The 22,053-nt window shown below is 35.1% G+C and overlaps 4 protein-coding genes across 7 annotated transcripts in view; 1 reads left to right on the top strand and 3 right to left on the bottom strand.

Annotated features, from left to right (window-relative positions):
* Nucleotides 1-5,094: 5,094 nt before the first annotated feature.
* LOC131549816 (GTPase IMAP family member 8-like) lies at nt 5,095-13,675 on the bottom strand. 3 transcript variants are annotated; one of them, XM_058792319.1, is made up of 6 exons: nt 10,329-10,402; nt 9,599-9,643; nt 8,587-9,267; nt 6,598-7,395; nt 6,223-6,330; nt 5,095-6,045 (listed from the first exon to the last, which is right to left on the bottom strand). In XM_058792319.1, the coding sequence occupies exons 2-6, from the start codon at nt 9,606-9,608 to the stop codon at nt 5,903-5,905; spliced, it is 1,740 nt and encodes a 579-aa protein (XP_058648302.1). In that variant the 5' UTR covers nt 9,609-9,643; nt 10,329-10,402; the 3' UTR covers nt 5,095-5,902. The 3 variants fall into 3 exon arrangements, with proteins under 3 accessions (XP_058648302.1, XP_058648301.1, XP_058648299.1); XM_058792316.1 differs by lacking the exon at nt 10,329-10,402 and adding an exon at nt 13,548-13,675 and having other exon boundaries at nt 5,098-6,045; XM_058792318.1 differs by lacking the exons at nt 9,599-9,643; nt 10,329-10,402 and adding an exon at nt 13,548-13,671.
* On the bottom strand, nt 10,459-12,105 carry zgc:194981 (uncharacterized protein LOC561073 homolog). 2 transcript variants are annotated; one of them, XM_058792321.1, is made up of 5 exons: nt 11,975-12,105; nt 11,829-11,871; nt 11,532-11,734; nt 11,332-11,445; nt 10,459-10,758 (listed from the first exon to the last, which is right to left on the bottom strand). In XM_058792321.1, exons 2-5 carry the CDS (start codon nt 11,845-11,847, stop codon nt 10,675-10,677), a joined length of 420 nt encoding a protein of 139 aa, XP_058648304.1. In that variant the 5' UTR covers nt 11,848-11,871; nt 11,975-12,105; the 3' UTR covers nt 10,459-10,674. The 2 variants fall into 2 exon arrangements, with proteins under 2 accessions (XP_058648304.1, XP_058648303.1); XM_058792320.1 differs by lacking the exon at nt 11,975-12,105 and having other exon boundaries at nt 11,829-11,969.
* si:ch73-106k19.2 (glycine N-acyltransferase) lies at nt 12,446-15,301 on the top strand. The gene is made up of 5 exons (XM_058792322.1): nt 12,446-12,538; nt 12,636-12,743; nt 13,344-13,467; nt 13,566-13,692; nt 14,495-15,301. Exons 1-5 carry the CDS (start codon nt 12,446-12,448, stop codon nt 14,901-14,903), a joined length of 861 nt encoding a protein of 286 aa, XP_058648305.1. The 3' UTR covers nt 14,904-15,301.
* Nucleotides 15,302-15,743: 442 nt separating this feature from the next.
* The window catches only part of il17rd (interleukin 17 receptor D), a 47,294-nt gene continuing 40,984 nt past the window's right edge, over nt 15,744-22,053 (bottom strand). Inside the window, exons 11-13 of the mRNA XM_058792345.1 lie at nt 20,614-20,798; nt 17,928-18,864; nt 15,744-16,674 (exon numbers count right to left, since the gene is read on the bottom strand). Coding sequence (XP_058648328.1) covers nt 16,556-16,674; nt 17,928-18,864; nt 20,614-20,798 — 1,241 coding nt within the window. The 3' untranslated portion in view covers nt 15,744-16,555. The remainder of the gene's footprint in view (nt 16,675-17,927; nt 18,865-20,613; nt 20,799-22,053) is intronic.

Genomic DNA, 22,053 nt, shown 5'->3' with positions numbered 1-22,053 from the left:
CCACTGTTGTGGACCATGTTGTCAATTATGCCCTTACAATGGCTGAGGCGGGTCGAAGGGTGCAGCCAAATATTGGGAGATCGACCATATCTTCAATAATTCAAACATTTCGAAACAGTATCTTTCAATCAATATCCCACATACAGCAATGTGTAAATTTTTACTTTTGTAATGGATATATGGCATACATAAGAAGCACAGCCTTCTGCATTTCAATACAATAACTGTCATCCAAACTGTTGCCATAGTTTACAGTACATCAGGTAATACTAACAGAGTGCACTGTAATATTGACAACATGACTAAGAATTTTGTTTGTGAACAATGACACAAGGACTTTTCATTCTGATGGCACTGATATGTTCATTGACATAAATACTTACATTTGAGAGATGAACTAAAAATTTTGAGTAAATTACAGGCTTTTGCAGGTAATCCATTGTGGGGTGCTGTTTGTACAAATTGTTTTGAGAAATGCACATACTTCTTTGCAAATATTAAGGACAATTCGAGAAATGCACCAAAGCGACTGAGAAAAACTGTATTGAGGATATGGTCGATCTCCCAATATTTAGCTGCACCCTTCAGCCATTGTAAGACCATGATTGTCCACAATAGTGGCCCTTATTTCATCTGATATGCACCTCTGTCCTTGGCCTCTTCTGCCTCTTCCTCTGTTTTACCTCTGGACCCTTCCACCAAGCTACTGAGAAAAACTATAATAACAGCATGTATTGCTGACAACATTTCACTGTTAGAAATCATCTCCAGCATAATTTTCAGAGAGACTGATCTGCGAACAGGCGTTTGGGAATATAATCGTTTCCTTAAACCGCAATGACAATAAAGGAACAGGTCATGATCTGAGAAAACACACAAAAAGAAGACATCAACGACTACAACACTCAACAGCTCACAAGTGTATTAGTTAAAAATATCTGTGCGTGTGTATGTATATATATATATATATATATATATATGTATATATATATATTCATATTACACGATTTGACATCCCTGGACGTATTGTTATGATCATTGTTATTTTCTGGTACAAATGTGTGGGCGTGCTTGTGTGCCCTGTGTTGTGCTTGGTCTCACTCTCTCTCTCTCTCACTCTGTTCCCTCTCAGGCTGAATCACCACCACCTGTAGCTCGTTATCAGAGCGTGCCTGAGACTGTCGGTGCGTTCCAAATGGGATATATCGCCCTCCGAAGGGCACTTCAGAGTGAAAACAATCATGGCCGCCATATTGAAGGGTCGTTCCAAACCGAAGTGCTCAAAACTGCCCACTTCAAAGGGCCCTTCAGAATGAAGGATGAAGGAATGAAGTACAACTGATGGACACTTCGGGCCCCCATGATCCTTTGCACTGATTCTTTGCATGATGACGGCGCCTCCATGTGGGCATGGGATGATGACGCAGAAGGGCACTTCAAGAAACAGTTGTTTGGTCCCCTACACCCTTCAACCCTTCAAAGCTCTCACTCCGGAGGGTAAATCCTTTGAAGAGATTAGGGCATAGGGATGAGCCCTTCCGAATGGAACGCAGGGTGAGAGTGGAGTATATGATGGCAGTCCAGTGTTTGCTACAGAGACACACTTCTCTCCTGCTCCAGACTGAACTCTTTGGTGGATTGTTGTTTGTCACCCTCAGATTTTGAGTTGTGTATTAGCAAGTGGCTAATACACTTCACAGTGCTTCTGTGGTGAGCTGTGCCTGGAGATAATACCTGACCCTGTTTGTACTTTGTTGAAAAGCTAAAGATAAGTAGCAGATAATATATTATTTTTCTGTATATTTGTGTGAGTTAAAAGAGAAGCTGTAGGGGAAGAGTGCCTTTTTCTTTGGATACTACTTTCATCCCTGTTTTTGGTTCAGTCAGGGAGTTGAGGGAAGTTTTATGTTGTTTATTTCTTATTTCTTTTGGGCGTTTGAGGTAAGTTAGCTGCTCCCAAAATTAGTTAGTTAATCATTTTGTTTGTTATTTTAGGCCTTGCTCTCTCCTGAGCCATTGCTCCCTGTCTCTTTATGTTAAAGGGGTCATATGACGTTGCTGAAAAGAACATTATTTGGTGTATTTGGTGTAATGCAATGCGTTTATGCGGTTTAAGGTTCAAAAAACACATTATTTTCCACATACTGTACATTATTGTTGCTCCTCTATGCTCCGCCTTTCTGAAGCGCGTTGATTTTTACCTGATTTTTACAAAGCTCATCGTTCTGAGAAGCTAGGCGTGCTCTGATTGGGCAGCTATCCAGTGCGTTGTGATTGGCCAAATACCTCAAGCGTGAGACGGAAATGTTATGCCCCTTACCATATTGTCCTGGCACGATGACACAAAAACAATAAAACCCATTATAAACAAGGCATTTGTTGCATCCAGTGGGGACATAATTACTGATTATAGTAACTTATACTGTCTTTTTACGCGTCACGTTGCATCGCGTCGCATAAACATTACCATGTCTGCATTTGTGATCGGAGAAACGATAAACAACAAGCGCTACTCTACACAGCTCCAAACTTGCGTTTGAATAGTCAGTGGCAAATTCTTTAAATAAGAAAACAGACTTACAGGCTGTGAGTCAGAAGCGCCAGACTATCCTTGCAAAGTTGGAATTGCCCCACTTTATAGAAACAGCCTTTGAGCAGCTGGCAGCTTCTCCCAGGTTCAGGAAATAGTCCTCCATTAAAATGCGCTGCACACACTCCAATATTTGGGTTGAACTGTTCTGGAACAGTGTTGTAAATACAACTTAACCACTGATTTCTAGTTGTGTTCTCTTTTGGAAGCCCAAACAAAGTAGTTTCGCTTTCACAACAAAACACAGCGTCTCCAGGACATGGTGTCGGCGGCAGCAACAACACTACAGCGAGAATAATAGTTCCGCCTTCTTTCTCTGCATATACATTTGGGCGGTGTTTTGCACATCTTCCCACACAGTGACGTAGACATGTGGGGGTGTGTTTAAATGAGCCATTTTAGGTGGGCGTGGTCTTAACTTTTATAAATTATATCTCTTTGGTTTTGAGGCTTTAGTCTTTGCAACTTCAGGGATCTTATCTATGCACAAACAGTTTGTAACACTCCAAAGAGAAAGGAAAACTTGAAATCACATCATATGACCCCTTTAAACTTATTGTTTTTTTGTAAATAAATCTCCATTTTTGCATATCTGAATTGGTGTCATCTTCACTCTGGGACAGAGGACTGAAGTGTGTTCTTGCCTTTTTTTTTATTTTATTTTATGCTTTTTCCTCTGCTTCCCCTCACAATCCCCTAGACAGGAGGGGAACGTAACATGAAAAAATTATTTTAGGTTGGTTAAATTCATTTACACTTCTCAATATCATAACATTTTTAACCCAATAACACTTTTCAAAAACAAACTTAATCTTTTAACTAACATTCGCGTATTAAAATTGAATAAAACGCCAACATAAACAACAACTAGCTAGATTAGCTGATTACCTTATAATTTATTGCCTATTATTATAAAAGTCCATAGATATCGCCATACTGCTGTACTGCTGTAGTTCATACTGCTGTACAGTTTCTCTGACAAACGGATGCGATGAGACCTGTTTTCCTGAAATCGGTGACCAGTGGTCGCTGTTCAGCAAATGTTCGCACGGGAGCGCGCACACATTAGAGCTGATGATGAAGCAGATTGATCAGAGCCCAGAGATGCTCTAAATTATGACTAGAAAACGTCCATTGGACAAGCTAGATATTGTCATGAGCATTTGAATACTAATATAGAGAAGAAATTAAACAATGATGCTACTGTCGTCTACTAATGTGTTACTAAGAATGCTTTATTTTAGCGCTTGTTTAGTAGCCAATAACGTACTCTGATTGTCTGATAGGATAAGCTTACATTTAGGTCTATCTCATATGTTTGAGATATGATTACAGTCAGGGATGGGCAGTATTTATGATACATGTATTTCAAATGCGTAATAGGATTTTGTCATTTGTATAGGGTTGATGAAAATGGCTTCATATTTTGTATCAAAATATTTTACTGTATTTTTGTAGTTTTAAAATAAATCTACATGATGACATCATAAAAATGTGGCCTCTGATTGGTGTCTACTCACTTGTTTGCCCAGACTTGTTACTACACTATTAATGTGTCCTCTATACTTCTATGGCTCTCAATAGATTTAGTGGTTGGAAGAGTTAGGTTAATACTCTTTGACAAGTTATGTTACTTTCTAATTATGTTTCTAGCTACATTTAAAATCAAAACATATTGATCATTTAATAGGTAATTGTTACAATGCTAAAATGTTTGTTTTCAACTTCCAAATAGGTGTCCAGTGATTGATAAATAAATATTTGATTGCTGAATATTGTACCCTAATTGAAGTAGCTGTTTAGTAGGATCATGATTCATGATTTGCATACCATTGCATGAATGACTGCCTGGCACAATATGTATTATATATAGGCTATAATATATATATATATATATATATATATATATATATATATATATTGTCTTCTTATGAATGGCTTGTTTGTCATTGAGTCACTGTTGCTGATGCAAAGTAGGCCCTTTGTTACCAACACTAAGTAGGCTGACTACAATTATGAGTCATTCACAGACTGTTAAACATTAAACTGTTGCTTTCTTTAAAACAAACCTTCATCTGGGAGATCACAGGGATATGTGAATACTTGATCTGTTAACTGGTTGTGTATGTCAGATTTATTGCATGACTGGGGCAGAGAAAAGTTGTTGCTATCAAACATTGTTTAATCAGCCGAGTCAGTGTGATGGTGAAGGGACAGATCAAATAGCCCAATCGATGGAAGGTTTGCGAAGAAATTTCATGCTCCCTTGTAAAAGTATTTTTTATATTTTTAAAATACACAAATACAATAGTTTATTTTGATACGTGTGGCTGCTGTATTTTGTGGTCACTTAAAATTAAGGTATTTGGTATTTTATTTTAAAATACATTTTGATGTATCTTTGCCCAACCCTGATTACAGTAGGCTATAGGGTCAAATCTGACAAGTCAAATTTCATAGATATCACAATACAATACTCCTCTTTAATTATTTCATAATATCATCATAACATAAATTTTCACAATGTTTTATAAAGTAACTGGTGATGTGTGAGCTCCTCTTCATTCTTTAGTTTATAAAGCATATTGATCACTTTCATCTCCAGTGTAGCCTTGTAACTGTTAGAATGTGTTCACAGAACTTTCTGAAGACTTTTAACTTCTCCATCAGTCCTTTTCCCATTTATAATGTTCAAGAAACTGAACAGTATTTACAACATTATTACCTGTAATCCAGAGCCTCAGGAAAATGTTTTTTCTTCTTTGACATTTTATAGGGTCAGCAAACCCACTTTTGGTGCCAGACAGTTCGTTTCAATGAACTGGTTCATTTCACTATAGTTCGTTTACGCAATCACCCAATAATAATGTGAAACGTGGATGTTTTACATGTCTAAAGCATATCAAGTCAACAAACTAGTCACATTTTAGCTCTAGCTCACATTTTTACATAAACCATGAGAAACCATAAAAACATTCCTTTGGCCCCTTCATTCAAGTGCTCAGTTCACACACACTCGTATCAGTAGAACTGTTTACCTTTATTGAGCAAACAAAACCAAAGAAAGCTGGAAAACAGAAGCAAACGAAAGTCCATAAAAATGAAACTGAAACTAAACGTGACTGTCCAGTCATTCAGATTACTTATTGTAATTTCATGAAAATTTAAAGTGATATAGTTTTAGATATACAAAAATACCAATTATTAATTAGAAACGTTAACATGTGAGCTACTCCTCAGATAATTATTACATGCATTCAAAACAAAAACGTTTGTAAACCGCATGTGTATAAAACATGTTTAAACAGTGCTTCATTCTGCAAACTGTTTTCTACGTCTTTTTATACAACTGGGCTCTGGGTCTTCTGGACTGCGGATGTTGGAGCTTGTTCCAGATTCACTTGAGCTGTATTCATCACATCTTGGAAGCCAACTCGACACCTTCTCATGCCAATCTGTGAATATGAAAATGTGAGGGGTAGAAAATATGATCTCTAACAGGAAAATAAATTAGTTCAGGATACACTATATAGGATATAGAACACTATATAAAAGTTAAGAAAAATGCATTCTTCAAGCAATGAAAATCCAGATAAAGAAAACATGTATTCTTAAAAATCTAAATAATTCACCCAATGATGCTTCAGGATTCTGAATGTCCATGCACGCATCCATTAAAATTGCTTCCCATCTGCTTCCTTCTCTCCTTATCTTCTCCATGAGCTTCTCATCAGCTGAGACTGAAAGAGGAAAGTGTAAACAGAGAGTGCTAGAGATACAGTATTTCCTAAGACAACATTTAATATTACTCTAAGAAGGAAATTAATTACTAAATTAGAATAGGTTGCTCTTTAGTTGTTTTTTTTGCATGTCAGGAAAAAAACTATCAATAGCCAATCAATACACATGAACTGTAATAAGGATGTATTGCTTGGCCCTAATTACTGCTTACAGCTATTTTATCAGTATTAGACAAGAAATTACAAGTCATTTTAATAGTGACTTACATTCTGGAGGGTCTGGCATGCTACGGTGACTTCTGGTCTCCATAGATCCAGTGAAATCCATCCCTAAGTGTTTTAGTTTACTTTTGACCTCAATAAACCTGTTGTTAAATTCCTGCTGTAGTAATTGCAGCACATGATCAACATCCAGACTTATTTCTTCATCTTGTTGTGTGTCAGTATCATGAATGTTTTCTTCTGCAGCACATTGAGGGTTGAGGCAGAACAGACTGTTTTCTGCCATCATCTCATCAATCTTCTGGAGCAACTCTGTGACTTGATCTCGGTTATTCTTGTTTGAGTTGTCAAAGACATGATATCTGTTCCTGCATTTCTGAATCAGCCACTGAAGATCTTCACCTTCACTCTCAATGTGCTGCTCGATTGAGATATCTGGAAATCTGTCACTCCACGTGAACAGAACTATGGTGTGTTTCCAGACGTCTTCTCCAAGAGTGGCCATGTACTCTTTAACGATTCTTTTCTGTTCAGGCTTGAATGAAGTTTCACCAGGAATCACCAAGATCATGGCGTGAGGGAACTGCATTTGTTCCGACTGGCCTACATTCTCCAGGATTGCAGCCCGTCTGTATTCTGGGTCGAAGAAATACTTCCACCAGCCCGGAGTGTCCATCACAGTTACTGATCTGCCATTGACTACACCAGTGTGACTTGTGCACTTTCGTGTTCTTCCTATTGGAAATATTTCTTGATTGATGATGGTGTTTGCGGTTGAACTCTTCCCAGACAGAATCCAACCCAGCAGAACAATTCTCAGTTCTGAGAGCGGAGCCACAGCATCTTCAACAACAAACAAACAAACATAAAAACTACAAATAATTTGAAGGTGTTTGCAATTCACACCATCAGTCAAAAGTTTAGACACTTTTACTCGTTACAACTGCCTTCTAGATTTTAACAGTAAAGTCATGATAACTGAAATAACAAATGGACATAGGAATGAGGTGGTGATGAAAATGTGATACAAATGAAACATTTTATATTTCAGCCTCTTTGTCTTCTCCAGCTCTGCTTCACGCTGAACATTCATCAACCAACTTCAGGAGGTGCATCCTGGGATGCTTTTAAACGCTTGTAAAGGAGGAACATTCCTGATGTAAACTCGCTTCGAACTCATCCATTTAAAAGCATCAGTTTAAAACCCCAGGTTAACATCCTTATTTGCACATTTACGGTGTCAGTGTCATTGATTGGAAAAATGCAGCATGTGTATAACCCATTCACACAAAGGTTTTAGTGCGTCCTCTTTATATATTGTCAACTCCTATCAAGTTTTTTTTTTTCCTAAAGCAGGGGTGACCAAACCTGTTCCTGGAGAGCCAACGTCCTACAGATTTTAGTTCCAACCAGCTCCAAGACAATTGCCTAGAAGTTTCTAGTGAGTCCAAAGACCTTGATTACTGTGGTTCAGGTGTGTTTAATTAGGATTGGAGCAAACTCGGCAGGACAGTGGCCCTCCAGGAACAGGTTTGGACACTCCTGTCTTAAATGGACTTTTTGGACAATGGAGGTAAAAATGAAACAAGTCTCTTCTTTACTCCAAATGACATGTTTTCTGTCACTATTAATTTTTTCCCCTTAAATGCCAAAAGACTGTTTATATACAACGCAATTGTCCAAAATATACAAATAAAAGGCACGTGATTGGCTGTCTGTTACTAAGCATCTAGTCATTGCAATGTTCGGCACCGTAATGCGAGATTAATAGCACAACAGCTAATTAATATAGTTAAAAATTGTTAACTACATTAAGTGTTAATAACTATTAATATAGTTAATAGCCATAGAGCAGTGTTTCATAACCCCAGGTAAAAAGAGTTAACTCCCTAAAAACAATGAAATACTTGATTTGTAAAGAAATTCATATGTAGTCATAATTCTGCAAAACTAATTTTAAGCATTTAAGCAAAGCTTTTAGTCCAAAAGTTTGACTGGTAAGGTTAGTGTACATGTCTGCAAGTCTGTACTTACTTAGTTTTTTCAGCAGGTGTCTTTTGTCCTGAACTGTTTTTTGTCTGGATTCTGCTTTTTCTTTGTTTTTATTTCTCTTCCTCTGAAAGTCAAGCAGCACGTCATCATGTGTTTCAAAATGCTTGCCATCGTTTGCTGCCACAACATCATCAATCTTGACAAGCAGTTCTTTGACTGCATCACTTTTGTTTCTGAAATCAAAGGCATGATATCTTCCTCCACATCTCTGTAAGATCACCTGAAGATCTTCTCCTTGATTCTGTATGTGCTGCTCAGTGGATTTGTCCTTCACTGAATCAGCTCCTGTAAAGATCACTATGGTGTGTTTCCAGATTCTCTCACCAAAGAGACCAAGGTGTTCTTCGATGCTGAGTCTGTTTTCTTCAGTAAAAGGCAAGCTGAGGTTAATGACTATGAGAAAGACGTGAGGTCCTGGTTCACACAGGAAGACACTGCAAACCAGTTCCTGTTTAACAACCTCTGGTGAGTCTTTCAAATCAAAATTCTCCCACCAACATACAGTGTTGATCAGAGTTATCTTCCTTCCATTCACTTCACCATCTTTCCTCACAGATTTCACAAAGTATATGTCAGTCTCAACTTCATCATCTAAAATGCTGTTTATCACTGAGGCTTTGTCAGAGGCTTTGTTCTGCCACCCCAGAACAACGGCTCTTATTTCTGTCAGAAAAAATAAAATAAAAATGAGGACACAAAAGACAAACGTTTGCAATTATTTTAATAAAGCAAAGTCTGAAGAGATCATTTTTCAAGTAAATATACACACGAAAATATGTGGCTTGAAATATGTTTTTAAACGAATCAGATTTCAAGTTGTTCTGTCGTTCTGGGCATGACATGCAAGTAACATACATAAAGGACAGTTGTGCACAAGATAAATGTTCAAAAAGTTCAGTACTCTGTCTTGTTTACACAATTCATTTAGATGGTTGTATCAATCAAAAGCAAAATACATTTGACATCTTATCAAATTGCCTTTTGCAAACTTTACCTGGTCCCATTTTCCTTGCTTTCTTATGGGTTATCCAAACAAAACCTTTAAGAAGGAACAAAAAAAAAAATCTAGCATGAAATAAATTAATAATAATAATAAAAAAACTAGACTGACACCCAGGATGAATGCATATACACTTCAGCTTGACAGGCTTTGTATAAAAAAATTAAAAAATTCATAGACCTTAATTTATGTCATTAATTTGAGTTAAGCTTGAGATTTACCGCCCCTTGAACAGTGCAATATTCTTCGTGGTGAAGTATAACAGATACTTCCTGTTTTCACCATCAATTTTACCTCATCACTAACAAACCATTTAACAACAATTTAACATCTTCAGTGTTTTGGCATAATGCTGTCTACATGGCATGGCAGGAAATAAAAAAAAAAAAAGTAGTACATGTTTGGTACATATAGGTACACATATGTGTAATGTTTATTTAAATTAAAAGGGGCACTACAGGACCCCCGCCACACCCATATCTAAAAAACGACAAGTTTTCAATCAAGGAAGAACATCCAAAACACTGAAAATAATAATAATAATAATCCTTGAAGAACAATAGCGCTTTTTACACTTTCAGTGGCCTAATGATACAGCAGCAGAAAACTGCCATTTGCAACATATTTAAAAATCTGATTTAAAACACTTTGCTTTTCTTATTTAAATTACAATTATTGCATAATAAAGCTAAATGCTGTCAAACACATAAGTCTCTCGTGTCACCTGATCACAGACGTGTTGAAGCCTCTCCTGATATGAGCAACACAGCATCTGACAGACAGCAGCTAAACTCACTGCTTCAAAGAGAAAGTGAACTTCAGTCATTCCAAAATAAAAGTCACAATACAATTCATTTGCTTAATTATTTATTTTGACAAGACTAAATCCATGTGATTCAAATACAGGATATTAAGTATCACTTGAAAATTACAGCTTAAATGCTTAATAAATATAAGATACTGACAGTTATGCATATTAACATGCCACAAAGTATATAATGAGGCACACATTAACAAAGCACGTATTGCTGACAACATTTCACCATTAGAAATCATCTCCAGCATAATTTTCAGGCACAATGATCTGAGAGCAGTCGTTTGGGGATATAATCATTTCCTGGCACCGCAATGACAGTGAAGGAACAGGTCATGACCTGAGAAAACACACAAACAAGAAAACATCAATGAAAACAGCTCTCAAGTACATTATTTGTTAGGAAATATGAGTATATAGTATATTTATATATTCACATTACAATACAAATGTATGTAAAAATGATTTTGGATTAGTTAAATTCATTTACACTTTTCAATAACATGCAAATCCTTTTATTTTATTAGACAATATGCAAATAGTTAATATTAGTATTTATACTAAGTGCAAATTGCATTTGTCTAAAATACATGTGCATAACCAGAATTTCACAGTTGTAAGAACTCTGTGAATATAGATATATCTATTTATACATTCATATTTAACTAAAATAAAAATGCAAAAAAATGCATGTAAATTCAATATATATATATATATATATATATATACACACACACGTCAACTGGAGAGCAAACTACATACACCTAACGTATACATGCAGAACCAGAAAATGATAGATTTATGTACTAGTGTACTCTTCACTCATCTAAAAATATAATTAAATGCATCACAATACATAAGAAAATACCAACTCTGAACTCTAATCTAATCTAATATTAAATGCATTTCTCACCTCCGCATTAGACTGTAAAGCACAGTCTGTCACATTCACACTGGCGTGATTCTCACAGACCGTCTGCGCAGCTTGTATCTGTAGCATGTATTTAACCCGTGCAGGAGGATAGAGCTGCAACAAACACAATATCACATCAAATACATCAGAGTAAAGGAGCTGTATGTTATTTGTTGTATGATTAACAAGATACATGTTACCTGAGCTGTGTCTGACAAGATATCCACCACTTTAAAGGCATACGGAGAGCTACTCATGCGATTGTGGACGTCCATGGCAAATTTTGCCACATTCATGACATTATGGTTGTAATTTAGCTCCACACCGTCTCCTGAGACAATAAAAGCTGAGAAAACGGATGCAAAAAGAGTGAGGACACAAACCATCTCGGCAGCTTGTGGATCTGTGGGAACAAAAGCAAAGCCAAAAATCATCTGGGTGTATCAGTATGAGGGTGGAAACATTAATAGCCATAAATTCCTGATGGTTTAACACACCTCTATTTATCTGCTGCATAAGAGCTTCTCAGGTTTCTGCATCCTGCTGACGGACAGACGCTCACGCTTCAGTTAGATTCACAGACTCATCAAAAAACAAGAAGAGATGCAAAGCTTTTCCATGGAAATTCATTTCATATTCTCACATTCTTCACTGCAGCTGCATTGACGTGTTTACATCATCTGCCATGTCACATGACCAGACCGGCTGCATGCATCAAGACCCGACGCTGAGCAGTCCATAATATCTCCTGCTGAAAAAGACTTGAGGAACGATTCCTGCTGGAAACAACAGCTTGCTGGTTTGGAGCGCCCGAAACAATCAATCCAAACCAGTCTGATGAGTTTAAGCCAGGTGGAGACTATCTGATAATGCACATGAACCACGTCAGGCTGGTTTGAACAGCAGGAAAATGTTAATATTTGATAGAAATGATCCACTATTGCATGCTGTGTTAACATAAGCGGTCCATTTTCTGCTATAATCTGTGAAACTGAAATGCATGGCCGTTTTTGTCTTTGAAAACAACTTCCTTGACTTTGCACTCGGCGTCTAGATAGTTTTTGTTAACCCTTTGTTGGTCATCTGATTTCCGTGAGTGGCTTATGTGCACAAAATGATCATTCTTGGGACCGAGGAGCTCAAACAAGCCGAAAGCGCTTTGAAGCAGAGTTTTCCGAGTCCATCAAGGTGTGGTGATTCTAGGAAGGTTTAAGAAAGTTTGAGGTTTAACCTATTGGATTACCACAGCTTTTATTTTCACTTGCTTAAGAGGAGCAGCCGGTTAATATTCACTTGTTTTCCAGGTTTATGGCTGTATATTCAACATAAACAGAGGAAAGCCTCACAATCTGGAGGTTATTGCGGACCAGTGGCCAGATTTCAGTGTCATTATTTGCAAACCAAAAGTTCAGGTAACATTATTTTTCAGATACAGACTTTCCTGATTTGTTTAAATAAAATAAAAAATAAAAAAACTAGCCATGTTTCAACAGCAACCATAGTTTAACTGTAGTATTTGTAGTAAACCAAAGCATATGCAAAACTATACTTTATAGACAATGCTTAGTGCTGTTATTGTAAACTAAAACTGCTCAAAATCATTTTGTTGATAAATCTGAAATAAAATAAATCATAAATATTAGATGGAAAGCTTCAGCTTAAAAAAATTAAATGAAAATTAAGATTTTGCAACAAACTAAAAAATTATAATAAAAAAAATATTTAAAATTATTCTAAAACAAAGGTTGCATTTGAAGTAATGAAATTATAAAAAAACTAAAACTGAAATAAAAAATTAAAGCTAGAATAACACTTATTTAGCTCTGTCAAATAGTTAAATCTATACATAAATCATGACAAATTACATTTTATATATATATATATATATATATATATATATATATATATATATAGTTTACTTTATATATTTACATATAAGTTTTACTTATTTATCTAATGCATTCTACTTTAAAATCCAAGTGCAGATTTTTTTTTTTTCTATTATTAAACAGGGAGCAAAGGATCGAGAAGGAGATTTCAACATATACAGCATCTACTCAAAGAGCAAAGACAGCCTGAAAAACTTTCTGAACACACCTGGTGTGATCAATAAACATGCATTCGCATTATTAGCAGGTACACACTCTATCCATAATCAAATTAATTGCCTGAAATAAATAGTTTTGTTACTGTGACCAAATAAAACATGCACAAACCTGTCGGTTGCCATAAAGGGGTTGACATCAGGCATTTGGAAGCAGTTCAGGAGTTTGCGGATCAACATGGACTTCCCTGGAAAGTTCAAGCAGTGATGAACGTCTTACTGCTGCAGGATGAACGACAGCTGCAGTTTAAAGAGAGGTGCTATCATTATCATACTCTTAAACTTAAATGTTATCTTATGTTAGGCTTAAAGCAACTGTATATGCAATTGATTTTACCTTTAAATATTCATTCTGATGATACACTGACTTCAAATACAGCAAATGGCTTCTGTTTCTTTCACAAAGGAGTGAGTTCGCTGAGCGGGTACGAAATACCGCGAAAACGGTAGATTGCTTTACGGCAGCAACAAATGCACGTCTACAGCCAAGCCGCTTTAAGATGAGGATAGGTTTCACTTTGCTGAATAAACAACTTATCGTTTAATTAATCTACAGCATATTGGCTAATCTTCAACATGTTTGCCATTAAACATTAGTTTTTGATTTATCTATTGTTAAAGTTTACACACAAAAATACGAAAATGTTTAATTCATTTCTATGGTATCTGCAAACAGCTATTGACTGAAGCACAACTCTGACAGAAATGTAATGATGTCAAGGCTGTGATATGATTGGTTATCAAAGCACACGTGATCCAAAGTTGGCCTTTACTCCTCAGCAGCTCTTTTTATTATGACAGTGAATATATTTACGACAGTGAATTACACCCACTGAACTGCAGGGGGCTCCAATGCTGCAAAAATACACAGAACTGCTGCATACAGTTGCTTTATAATCTTCCAAAACATGTCCATCCAGCACAAACGCAAATTATTCAATTATTTATGAGTTTTGCCATTTTTGCAGGGTTTGAAAAAAATGAAACCACACATTTTACCTTCTTGAATTGTCCTTGTTTTTATTATAGTTGACATTTTCTTATGTTCGATGTTTTCAGTTATGCTGGACTCAGATTGGCTCCACTCAGTGCAGCTCATGCTCATCTAGTAAACAGCACGTGGAAGTATGGCGGAGACGCTAACAGCTACAACTCTGTGCTGAACTACATTACCCACAATCCTTCACTGTGCGTGATAGAGGAGGGCGGCACTGAGCCCGTCTCCTGGCTGCTTGTGTACCAACATGCTGCTCTTGGTTTGCTCTACACGTTACCACAACACAGACTGAAAGGCTACGCAAAGTTTCTGGTGTCTATGATGGCCAAAAAACTCCTGGAGCAAGGACACCCTGTGTACTGTTTTGTAGAAAAGGAAAATGACTCTTCCTACAAACTTTTCGCATCACTTGGGTTCCAAGATTCACCAGATTACAGGGCTGTGTGGTTTGAGCTGAATAAACGACAATAAATACAAGTAGAAATCACCTAGAAAATCACTATGGTGTTTTTAATCACCTCTTCATTATTTGTATTTGTATATAACTCACTCTCTCTCTAGCCTATATTAACCCTTGTGCGGTCTTCATTTTGGGTTGTGCACTTATGGTCTTTGGGGTCTCTGGAGACCCCAGGCAACAAAATGTAATTTTGTAGCAAAATAGTTGGGGTTTTTTTTTTAAACCAATGTAATTTTACTCTGTTTATTAATGTTTGTACTCCACATTTGTGTAGTTTTTGGAGGATTTATGATATTCTTTTAAATTTATATAAATAAATTAAAAAATATTTTTTATATAGGTTTTTATACAAAAAACAGCTTTTTATGTAAATTTCACTTAATAAAAAGACCCACATTTCTAACTTTCATTCATGGGGATAACATGGATCATTTGACATGGTTTAGTGTAAAATTTTGTCCATATTTTGAAATTGTAGTTTCAAAAGTAAAATTATCATTTTACCACTAGATGGCTGCAGAGCTCCACTATTTACTATTTGCTATTTGACCAACTGAAAGATATCTTTTCACAAATTTTTTTCAGTTGGATTCATATCTACATATTGTGAAATCACAATTATAACAATAAAAATGATTTTTGCCAAAGTTTTGCATTTTTAGAACTGAAAAAAAATCAAATTTTCAATAATGTTACATTATGATTCGAATCAAACCTGAACAAGATGTTACAAAGAGAAAGGTTGGAGTCTTTAGAGTTCATCATTTATTTCAATCATCTGTGTTTCATATAATTTTCATATAATTTTCAAAGTTCAAATATAGGAAACCTCACAAATAACTCAGTCACAATGCGTATAAATCTTAGTTTTATTAAGTCGTATCTCCTACATTAGAGTACTATAAAACAGTACAAAGTTTATATAATGTAGAAATCACTTCTAATATTCTAAAAAAAAAAAAAAAAACAACTGTACAAAACCTGGATAAACAAAGTACACAAATAAAACTCATAAAGTTAACAAATGGCACATCTCAGTTGTTTAGCTTGTACTTCCCTTTGTCATAAACAAACATTAGACCTACTCTAATCTGTTTATGCTGTTCTCAACACGTTTGAACGTTTTTAAGATCCATTTAAAACAAATAAAGGCCTAAAATCATTAAAAAGCTCTTGATATGCTTCTAAAATTGAGCATTACCTCCAAACCGCTTCAGTGAAATGATACCCGGGCTAATGTGAAAAACACCAAGTGCTAATCTACACACGTCTGTTGCTTTTCATGTTATCCCACAGCTGAAGCACGTTAATGCAATAAATAAAAGTGAAATTACATGTTAAAACGACTGACATTCAGCACAACACACTCGTGTCCACAGCTTCATGGCACTTTAAGGCAAGAAGGTCTGAATGACGTGGAGTTTGTAGTAACACACACAGCTGTAACACCACGGACTCGGCTGCATACTAAGTACACAACCACTTTGGTTAAAAAGCGCCTCGACAAAACACAGGCCTGCAGACACCTCGATGTTCAATCCCTTAAGATCCGATCCGTCAAAGATTTTCCCTGATGAGGGATTTTGAAGACTCGCTGGCAGCTTGTCCATGTCAGTGGTAAGTACAGGAATTAAAGTGGCGATGCAAGTACAGCTGAAGGCCACTAGGTGGAGGCAGCGGCTAAGAGTCCTTCACTCTGATGGATGTTGTGATGAAGTTCTGCTTTGCATATTGTGGGAGCTGCGCAGTGCAGAGAGCTGACAGCAGGGGGCTCCTCGTCCCCTACACACACAAAAACACACACATGGTCAATATATATGCCATAAACCTCTATTCTGAAATAATAATTAATAACACAGTAATTAGTCATTTAAATTTTAGAGTAATTTAAGTGATTAAAATTAAACTTCAAATCAAAATCAATCAGGAAATGTATTACTACTGCAATCATAATACTGTACTGTAAAAATAGTATTTATAATAATAATTATTATTATTACTACTAGTATTCTTATCAATTTAAGAATCATTTTATATTAGTATTATTTAAATTATAAAAATTAAACTAATCAATAAAGAAACATTACTATCAATACATCATACTACAGTACTTTAAATTAAAAATATGAGTATTTATTAATAATAAGAGTAATTCATCATTTAAACTTTATAGTGATTTAAATGTTAAAATGAAACTAATCAAAAATATTACTATTGCAATCATAACACTATACTGTAATTTATTATATTAGTATTATTATTATTAACAACAATAATAATAGTAATAATTATTATTATTATTACCCATTTCAAATCATATTTTTATTTTATTATTTAAATAATTTATTATGTATATTTATTATGTACATATAAACACACACATGCATGAATATATTTAAGAAAAATATATTTGTATATTAAATATATTTATATTAGTGCTGGGCAACGATTAATCTAGATTAATCTTTATTGTTTATATAATATATCTGTGTGTACTGTGAATATTTATTATGTGTATATAATTATGTGTAATGTATATGATATATAAATATATTTAATATATAAACAACACATTTTTCTTAAATATATACATACATGGGTGTGTATTCATATATACATAATAAATATACACAATACACACATATATTACGTACACAAAAAGTTTTATTTTGGATGAGATTAATCTAGATTAATCGTTGCCCAGCACTAATTTATATATAATATAAATTATATAAATGTAAATATATACATGTAAAAGAGTGTATATTTATATATACATAATAAATATACACAGTATGCACACATATATTACATAAACAAAAACTTTTATTTTGGATGTGATTAATCATTTGACAGCACTACTCTGAACTTATTTGTTTTGTTTTATTTGTACGTATGGATTACTTGGGTTGTTACCGACATCTGGTGAAAATTTCAAGGTCAACATCATCTTTAGAAATATATTTACTGAGGAAAAAGGTGACGTGTTCAATACTTATTTTACCCGCTGTATACTAAACATGCTGAATGCCTACCCAGTCCCGAGGAGGAGGACACGCTGTCGGCCAGAGACGAGTTGTCGTGGTCCGGTGAGAGTCCGTCCATCAACGGGATGGAGAGCTCTGAGGACGGCACAGATGAGTCATAGATCCCCGAGTCTCTGGGCATCTCCACCGGACTGGCCGATCCGTCGGGCCGAGACGACCCCGCGTCCTGATGAGACGAACCCTCCCCGAGATCCTCCCGCGACAAACTCAGCGAGAGTCCCAGCCTCGGCGTCGCCGGCAGCATCAGGACGTTGCTCCTCACGGGACAGTCGCTCTCCGAGGGGTGTTTGAGCTTGACCTCGTTCAGGACGAGCCCCGAGTCCAGCTTCTCTGGAGGAGGGAGGCGTTTATTGGGCGGCGGCGGCGGCATGAGCTGCTTCTCGAACCAGTCGGGCTCCTGCTCGATGTGCTGGTGCATGTTACAGATGGCCACGTACAGCGAGCGGCCCGATTTGCTGCGGAAGTAGTTGCGTCTGCTGACGTTGGGCGGCTGCGGCTCGCGGTCGGTCAGGCTGAGCTGGCGAGAGTGGAGTCTGGCGAAGAGCTGGGGAAGCTGGTCCATTAGTTTGTATTTGGGCGCCAGGTTGAGAGAAGTCGGGATGTCGCTATCGTGAGAGTAGTCGAAGTACACCGACATGAAGCGCGACAGGTCCGAGGATTTCTGATGCACCTCTTTGATTTTTTCTGCGATCATCGCCGTGGCCACGATGAACAGGTCCCTGTTTCCGGCGGAGTCGGATGCGGTCGGTTCTCGGTTGTTCTCCTTCGACGTGGCTTTGCCCTTCCGGTGTCTTTTCTCCACGAAATACTTCAGGCCTTTGGAGCAGATGGTGATGATGAAGTGAGCCTCGTCGAGACGCCGGCTCAGCCAGGACATCTGACCCTCCTTACAGATCTCCAGGTGCTCCCAGAGATCCAGCGCCACCTGAGCATTCACACACAGACAGAGCGAGTCAGATCCCAAACACCTAAAGAAAATGAGTCAGGTGCCAAAGACTTTTATACAGTGAAGCTTGAGGTGAAGTGACTCAACGACTTCTGGTTCAGTTAGTTTTATTTTGCATTCAATGAGTTAAAAGCATCAAAGTTTCCCACAGATACACATGAGCAGGCATGTCATCGGCTGGAGAAAAGAAAAGAAAAGAAAAGAAAAGAAAAGAAAAGAAAAGAAAAGAAAAGAAAAGAAAAGAAAAGAAAAGAAAAGAAAAGAAAAGAAAAGAAAAGAAAAGAAGAAACCCGTTTTCTCCATTCAATTAGACTAAATAATAATATCAATTATTATTATTATTATTATTATTTGTAATAATAACAATATATTTTTAATAAAATAACTTAATGATCATGATAATAATATTTTTTACATTTACAGAACAACAGTAAAAAATAGTTTTTATTAATAATAATAATTATTATTATTATTATTATTATTATTATCATCATCATCATTATTCAAATATTTTAATTATTATTAAATTATAAAAATTAAACAATCAATAAAGAAATATATAACTATTGTACTGTAAAAAAAAAAAAGAGTATTTAATAATAATACTCAAAATATTCTATTTCATCATTATTTAAGATATAGGAAATCAATTAATAATATATTAAAATAATATATTTAATAATAATAATAATAATAATAATAGTCATATTATTATAATAATTTTATTTTACACAACAACAGTAAAATCACAATAATAATATTAATGGCTGTCTTAATTTCTTTGCTTTCAAACATTTAACTATATTGAACTTTTATTTTGGTAGAAAACCTCTGAGAGACTTTAAGCTTGTTAGTTAGTAAATAAACAATAGTTCATTGAATTTGTTCAAGTTAGTTCACAGTGCATTAACTACTGTTAAAAGATACAACTTTTAAATTTTAAAAAGCAAGCACTAGTAAATGTTGAAATTAACAATAATTAAGATTAATGAAGACTGTATTTATTATTGTAAATTCATGCTAACTATTGTAGTTAACTAATGTTAACACATGAAACCTTGCTGTAAAGTGCAACAATCACCGATGATTCATGACCAGGAACAAGTAATAGGAAAGTAAATTAATTAATTTCTTATTTCATGTTGACATGTGGATTACTATCTGTGGAATAATTTGAGAGTTCAAAAAGCATTCAACTTTCTTCTGCCACTAGAGGGCGACATCAGCAAACATTTCAAACTTTTTTTGAAAGAAGTTTCTGAAGTCTCTTCTGCTCACCACGGCTGCATTTATTTAATCAAAAATAGAGTAAAAACAGTAAAATTGTAAAATATTATTACAACTTAAAATAACAGTTTTCTATTTGGATATATTGTAAAATGTAATTTATTTCTGCGATCCAAAGCTGAATTTTCAGCATCATTACTCCAGTCTTCAGTGTCACATGATTCTTCAGAAATCAAGAAACACTTCTTATTTTTATTAATGCTGAAAATAGTTGTGCTGCTTCATATTTTTGTGGAAACTGTGGTACATTTTTTTTTTTTCAGGATTCTTTGATGAATAGAAAGTTCAAAAGAACAGCATTTATTTAAAATAGAAATCTTTTATGTTATAATTATCTTTACTGTCAATTTTGATAAATTTAATGCATCCTTGCTGAACAAAAATATTACTTTCTTTCAAATAAAAACCTTTGAACAGTAGTGCATCTAATTTTGGCCTGACCTCGCAGCCGCAGAAGTCCTGCAGGAAGAAGGCGAAGCTCTGGATGACGGCGAGGTGTTTGGGACAGTCTCTGCTGGAGTAACAGATGAAGATCTTGGGTCTGGGCCAGGGTCTGTCGGTGCTCAGCGCCGTGGTCTGAGATGAAGACTCGGAGCTCTCCTCGTCCAGGTGGGAGTAGATGTTCTCTGCAGAGGAATTCAGATCAGAGACGTGAATCTAACCAGGATCAAATGAGATTTGTTGCGAGTGGGGAAAAAAGCGCATTTATTGTTTCCATATGATGAGAGCTCCTTTTAGAGCACTGTAAGACTGAAAGTAAAGCCTAATTTGTCCATGTTAGAGCAACAGATGTTTTTGTCTTACATCACCCCAATCCACCTTTACAAAAACTACCATATTTTGAGTTAACAGAAAAATCTTACCGACTAAACATATCTAGGTTTATTGTTAACTAAAAATAAAACCATATAAAACATTTTGTTAACTGAAATTAAATAATACAATAATTTCAGCTAACTGACTAAACTAAAACCCTTAAAACCAATTTCATTACTTGAAATAAAATATATATAACTAAACTAAAGTTGACTAAAACTGAAACCATTGAAAAAGTATTTTTGTTTCTTGAAATGAAATAAATGTTAAATAAAATAAAATAAAAACGTGGACTTATTGTTGACTAAAATATAACCATAAAAATGTTAATTGAAATAAAATAAAATATATAAAAAATGACTTCTTGTAATAAAATTACTTATTGTATTTTAAATACAATAATATAAAACAAACTTATTTTCTTGTATATAGATGAATAAAACTAAAACAAAAAATAAACATTTGTTACTTGAAATAAAATAAACTTTTTTAAAAATTTAAAAACCTTAAACATATTTCAGCTAGTTAACTACACCTAAAACTATAAAAATCCTTGTTACTTGAAATAAAATTAATTGAAATGAAGTAAAGTATAAACAAAGCAACATTTCTCATCTTCATTTATATTAACTTGATGTACTAATAAAAACTAAATAAAAAATAATATTAAATATAAACTAAATAACAAAACAATAATAAATCAAATAAAATCAAAATAACTAAAAGTAAAAACTAAAATGAAAAATAATAAAAACTAGAGGGGAAAAAACAAAAAACTAATAAAAATGCCAAAAACACAATAATTAAATAAAACAAGGAAATACAAAAGTAAAAATGATTTCAAAATATTAATAAAAATGAAAATAACACTGATCTAGAGACCAGAATAGATTTTTTGTGCCACTTAACACCCAAAACATCCTTAAAAACTGTTTGTGACTTTGCACACAATTTTTTCTTCTGAAAATGACTTTTTTAGATTTTACAGTAATAACAGTAACTGCACAAATGAAGGAATTTTTGAAGGAAATCTTCCCAAAACTTTGGAAACTGAACATCTATGCG

The sequence above is a fragment of the Onychostoma macrolepis genome, chromosome 11, assembly GCF_012432095.1.
Source record: "Onychostoma macrolepis isolate SWU-2019 chromosome 11, ASM1243209v1, whole genome shotgun sequence".
NCBI classification, from domain to species: domain Eukaryota; kingdom Metazoa; phylum Chordata; class Actinopteri; order Cypriniformes; family Cyprinidae; genus Onychostoma; species Onychostoma macrolepis.
Note: the sequence above shows the minus strand (reverse complement) of the source record. Positions and strands in the feature narration are given on the sequence as shown.

Excerpts from the sequence above, each read along its gene's own strand:
- LOC131549816 (XM_058792316.1), bottom strand. The coding sequence starts at position 13,575 with ATGTCAACCCCTTTATGGCAACCGACAG. Across the intron at positions 7,396-8,586 it reads ACACCTGCTGAAAAAACTAA|ATGCTGTGGCTCCGCTCTCA; the intron begins GTAAGTACAGAC and ends TTGTTGTTGAAG. Across the intron at positions 6,331-6,597 it reads CATGCCAGACCCTCCAGAAT|TCTCAGCTGATGAGAAGCTC; the intron begins GTAAGTCACTAT and ends TTCCTCTTTCAG.
- si:ch73-106k19.2 (XM_058792322.1), top strand. The coding sequence starts at position 12,446 with ATGATCATTCTTGGGACCGAGGAGCTCAAACAAGCCGAAAGCGCTTTG. Across the intron at positions 12,539-12,635 it reads GGTGTGGTGATTCTAGGAAG|GTTTATGGCTGTATATTCAA; the intron begins GTTTAAGAAAGT and ends CTTGTTTTCCAG. Across the intron at positions 13,468-13,565 it reads TGCATTCGCATTATTAGCAG|GGGTTGACATCAGGCATTTG; the intron begins GTACACACTCTA and ends GTTGCCATAAAG.
- zgc:194981 (XM_058792321.1), bottom strand. Across the intron at positions 11,446-11,531 it reads TCTTGTCAGACACAGCTCAG|CTCTATCCTCCTGCACGGGT; the intron begins GTAACATGTATC and ends TGTTTGTTGCAG. Across the intron at positions 10,759-11,331 it reads CTTTACAGTCTAATGCGGAG|GTCATGACCTGTTCCTTCAC; the intron begins GTGAGAAATGCA and ends GTGTTTTCTCAG.